Source organism: Microtus ochrogaster, chromosome 21 (genome assembly GCF_000317375.1).
Source record: "Microtus ochrogaster isolate Prairie Vole_2 chromosome 21, MicOch1.0, whole genome shotgun sequence".
Classification (NCBI taxonomy): domain Eukaryota; kingdom Metazoa; phylum Chordata; class Mammalia; order Rodentia; family Cricetidae; genus Microtus; species Microtus ochrogaster.
Window position 1 is genome coordinate 20,040,958 of NC_022022.1, and position 5,330 is coordinate 20,046,287.

Sequence of the window (5,330 nt, forward strand, 5' to 3'; positions counted from 1 at the left end):
CTTGTTTTTTACTGCTGAGTAGTACTCTAATATGTATATATAACTAACCAATTTCTGATGGAAATTAAGGTCCACTCCACCACAGGAAATGCAAACCTGATACTGTAACTCTAACCCTAACTTGAATGTCTGGGGAACTCACGAGCCCCAGGATGAACCAAGGGGACACAGGATCAAACTGCCCTGTAAGGTTAGTTCTACACTTACAGATTAACGTAGCTCTCACTATTCATTAGAGAGGTTCCTTTATGAAGTGGATAGTGGTTAATACAGACTCAACTGGTCACCGTGTCAAGTCTGTGGGATACTCAGCATAAATGGACATCTATATTACACCCTGCCCCCAAGGCTCAGGGAACAGAGTAGAAAAAGGGAAAAGGAATAGAAAGGTTCTAAGAGCCAGAGGCTGTGGAGGACCTAGATGAATCGGTGTCTGCTGTACTCATGACCTTGCAGCAGCTCGGACTCTTACAAAAGATCAAGTTAGTCAACATTCCATCTCAGAAGGGGCTCATGAGTCTCCATCCCTAGCTAAGGAGCTATTAAGAGTTGAGTGCTGTTTGGGGGGAAGGCTCCTTTCTTTAGGGGTGTGGGTCCTGGTAGGTTAGCCATGATCCAGTGAATAGCTACACACCCATCTGTCTATGGACAGCACAAACTAGTCTCTGGGTTTTAAATGTGACTATATCGTTGGGAGGGGGGATGGAGGAGTGGGAGGTGCAATGGATGCAGAATAATTAAAGGTTAATGTGATCAAAACACACTGTATACCTTCATGAAATTCTCAAAAATTAATAAAGGATTATATTAAATCAAAAGAAGTGAGGTTTAGCTTGGGTTCTTTTGGAAATGGTCATAAGGCTGCTTTGGAGCCCATGAGTTGTGGAAATCCTTTAATTATACTATCTTGTGCTGTAAATATGGAACAATGTCACTCAAAAGTGACTGCTGCATTTCTGTCATCTAAAGTTTATGATGGATTTATCTTTTTGCTGTTCTGAAAGAGTTTTATTGCCAGTACTTACCAATAACTATATTGTGTTTTATATACATAATCATATGTAAGTCACATACTTGTACATAAAATGAGCAAACTGATACAAGTCTTTAAAAATATAAATGTTACTCATAAGAATTTTAGCACATCTTAAAATTAAGCTTTCCAAATAAGATGAATCTATTAGAAGGGTTTCATTCTCAACTATGCATAAAACCATCTTATTTCCTACTTGCCTTATACTCTTCCACTTTGTCTTCATCTGTGTCTCCTTCATCCAGACACTTCCGTTTTGAATTTGGAGCAGCTGTATCATAGGAAGCCCTGAAAAGTAAACTGCAACTTTCACACAAGAGAATACAAAAGATGCATATAGATCTGCTTATTGTAGTAACAAGTTAGAGGAACAAAACCAAACGTTTCCTGGTTAAATAAACATTTATTCAGCTTATAAACTATTGCCGAAAAGTCAGGGGCAATAATTTGTAGTTGACTTTTATAAGAAGACAGCCAAATAAAAAAATAAGCTACTATAAAAACTGTATTCTGAAAAGGAACTTTTAAATTATGTATCCTTCATACTAGCTTATATATATTTTATACTATCTTCTGTAAGCAAAAATGATAATATGATAAACTAAAATTTTAAAAATTATAAAATGTTTTCTGAATTACTAAATAAATACCACTTTTAAATCATATTCTTTTATAATTTCATAAAAATTATGATTTATAAATTAACATTACTTATGGTATATAAGCTAATTATTAGTGTGACTTTCACTTAAACCTACTTTATAAATGGGAACTTAATGTTTTTAGAAAGTAAATATTTCATAATTTTAAACTGACATTAAAAACTGTTTCCATCAGGCGGTGTCAGTGCATGCCTTTAATCCCAGCACTTGAGAGGTAGAGACAGGCGGATCTCTGTGAGTTTGAGGCCTACCTGGTCTACAGAGCTACTGCCAAGACAGACTCCAAAGCTACACAGAGGAACCCTGTCTCAAAAAAACAAAAAACTGTTTCCAAATCTCCATTTTCACAATTTTCCTAACAACACATTCATATCTACAATTAATTGTTCATTTAAAAAAAAAAAACCCTCAAGAGGTGATTTAAATTCTCATGTGGTTCAGGCAAAAGTGCTGCAAGGCCAGGATGGGATACACAGCATGACTGTGTCTCACTCTCCCCGCCCCAAATAACCCCATAAGTCACAATTTAAAAAAAAAGATCCTTTCACACCATAAATATGTCACTAAAAAAGCAGTTGCTCCACATACCTGCAAGTTTCTCTTGTTTCAGCAATTTCCCTCTGCTCATCTTTGCTATTTAACACAGCACCAATGCTATCTGCACTTTCAGCTCCCAACTAGGAAGCAAAAACCCAAAGTTAGATCACAATGCACTATTCATATACTGCAAAATGTGTTGCTAACTTTAATATATCAAATATTTTATAAAAGCAGCACCTCTCATAACACTATCAGTAGGGTTGCAAAATAAACTGTAAGTGAACTAGAAGATCATTTTAACTAAGAAAGACTTTGTCAGATGGAAAATATTTTATGTATTTGGCTATATTTGAAATTAAGATGATTAGTCAATTTTGAATAAAACACAATTTAGCACTAGTAGCAATAACCAAAAAATGCAAAGTACTTTATAAGGACTGATTCATAAACTATCCCACGCTTTCACAAAAATGTATTCAATTAAGGCAAACTTTTAAACAAAATTAACTAATAGCTTAATAATGGTAATGTCAACTTGGGTGGCCACGGGGGAAATTCTGTAAACAAAGGCTAAGCTGAACAGAACCAATTCACGGAAAACTTTTCAAGGCAGACCAAGGACATAGAATAGCATGAGGAACTCTTTGGTATTAAGGATAAGAACATATGAGAAAATCTGCACTTAGTGGTCCCTTTAGCTCCAGAGAGAAAGGCATACAAAAACATCAATGCTGCAAATTAGCATCTTTGACTTTAAACAACAAAATATTCTCTTAATCTACCACTTCATATGCCTGCCCTCATTTCTCCAATGAAATATCTCTTCTGAAATGCTCATCAATTTCAAATCCTTCATAAAATCTCTAATTCGTTTTGGTCCGAGGGTAGTTGGAATGTTTCTCACAAGACAAGCCTTTTCTTCTGCGAGTTAGTTCTCTGAGGAACCAATACAGCGGTGGATTTATTAAAGCGTTGCACATTTCCCTCCACTTATATTGGTCGGTATGGTGCAATGAAAAAGGCCTCAGATTGCAGGAAAAACAACGTGTAATGTGTACCCTCTGGACGTGTAGTCTGCTACTAATCGGCAAGCGCTTACATCCATCCACAAGCTTCAATGAAAGCGAAAAGTTTGGAAGTTAATATTTGGAGAGACAAATCTCAGCTAATTTTCTAGTGAGGAGTGGTCGGGGGAAGCAAGAATCTTGGAAACCCATTCCTTGTTTGGCTAAGTAACTATAACACTTCCCTCCTATTTCTAATACCTACAAAGTAAGGATTCAAACACTGGTCTCCGGGAGATTGTGTTTTAGGGTGGAATCTAAATTTTACTCTCTGTTTGCTTCCAATGAGTCTCTGGACATGAGCTCATGAAAATACAAAACCTTTAATCCCAGCACTCGGGAGGTAGAGGCAGGCAGATCTCTGTGAGTTTGACGCCAGCATGGTCTACAAGAGCTAGTTCTAGGACAGGCTCCAAAGCTACAGAGAAACGCCATCTCGAAAAAAACACAAACAAAAAAAAAAAAAAAAGACAATCTCAAGAATGTGAAGTTGGGCTGGAGATAGCTCAGGGACCAAGAGCGTGCACTGCTCTTCCAAAGGACCTGAGTTCAAGTCCCAGCACCTACACCAGGAGGCTCACAACCACCCATAACTCCAGGTCCGGGTAGATCCGACCTTCTGTCACCTCGGTAGGCTGGTACCCACGTGCACACACCCACACAGACAAAGCCCCGTACTTTGAGATAAAAATAACTCTTTAGAAAAAAAAAAAGTGAGGCTGAAGTGGAAGAAGGGCAAGACACGAAACACCGCGGAAGTGGTGGAGAGAAACGCAGAGGCTAACGAGCCACCGGCCCTTGTCAACAATCACCACGTCTATCCCCACCACCACGACGGGCACTGGCTGGTCTTCTCCATGCTGACTCCGACAGGCACTGCGCCTGCCCGAGCTAAGAACGTGGGGAGACCAGGGAATCAAAGTCTCGGGGCAAAGGACCTTGACCCTGGCAGAAGACCGTGCACCGACCAGGGTGGGCGGGAAACACAGGCGGCCGCGCACGCGCAATGAGCCGCCCTCCCACCCGGCCGCACACCTGCTGAGCGAGGAGCTGCCTCCGTAACTTCTGCCGCTCCCGGATCTCCTGCAGGCGGCTGTCCATGCCCCAGCTCCAGCTCCTCACCGCCCCGACAGACCCGGCGCTCGCGGAAACACAAGCCCTCCTCCCGAATCAGGAAACACGGGGTCTCGCACAGCTTCTGACGGGAAGACTCGTAAGTCCCTCAGCAGGGACTTCCGGCGCGTCCGAAACTGGCTGGACCCAGCGAGGAAGTCCCGCCTCCAGGACGCCGGTGATATGACGTCACAGGACGAGGCCCAATGAGGATGCTGAGGTGGTCGGGGGGCGGTTCGCCGTTTTCTGCCTGGCTTCTCAAGTCTTAACTCTTGCCTAGGACATCAGGTTTTTACAGATCGTAAGGAAAGTTTTCGTCCCTGTTCCCGTTAACCAACTATCTACCTGTCAGCCCTGGGTTTTTAAAACTTGAGGTTTGCGTGTGGGCTTCTTTTACTGCAACACTAACCGGCTTGTGAAGGATTGACTCTGACCTCCAGATAGCTTGGCGCGTGTGCACGCGCACAAAAACTTAAAAAAAAAAAAAAAAGCCTACCTTAAGCAGTTTTAAGAGAACAGCCCTTAAATACTACTTGCATAATGGTAGATCCTGAATTAAATAATATCCACATGTATGCGGACATCTCCATATCTCCACGAGCAGCACCAGCCTTTTCTGCACTGATGGACAGGTATTTACAAACTGCAAGTTTAGACAGGGATGCTCACCGGCATGTCTTACTGTCAGCGATACACACTTGCTCAAATAACAGACACTAGGACTCCTGACCACAGCTATCGTTTGTCCACTGGCCTGCCAGCACCAACGCACATTTTTTAAGCATCACACGTTAGGTCAGTTGATAAGTTTGTATACCTTTTTTGTGATTTTTAGTGTACTTTGGTTTGTATTTAGAGATAATTTTCTTGAACACTAGTGAAATCAAAGTACAGCGTTCTCTAGCATAAGCTAAAATA

General features: G+C 41.1%; 1 protein-coding gene across 1 annotated transcript in view; it reads right to left on the reverse strand.

The window, feature by feature from the left end:
• Positions 1–4,534, reverse strand: part of Mettl14 (methyltransferase like 14) — a 17,036-nt gene extending 12,502 nt beyond the window's left edge. Inside the window, exons 1-3 of the mRNA XM_005357231.3 lie at positions 4,335–4,534; positions 2,284–2,372; positions 1,234–1,321 (exon numbers count right to left, since the gene is read on the reverse strand). Coding sequence (XP_005357288.1) covers positions 1,234–1,321; positions 2,284–2,372; positions 4,335–4,400 — 243 coding nt within the window. The 5' untranslated portion in view covers positions 4,401–4,534. The remainder of the gene's footprint in view (positions 1–1,233; positions 1,322–2,283; positions 2,373–4,334) is intronic.
• Positions 4,535–5,330: the final 796 nt, after the last annotated feature.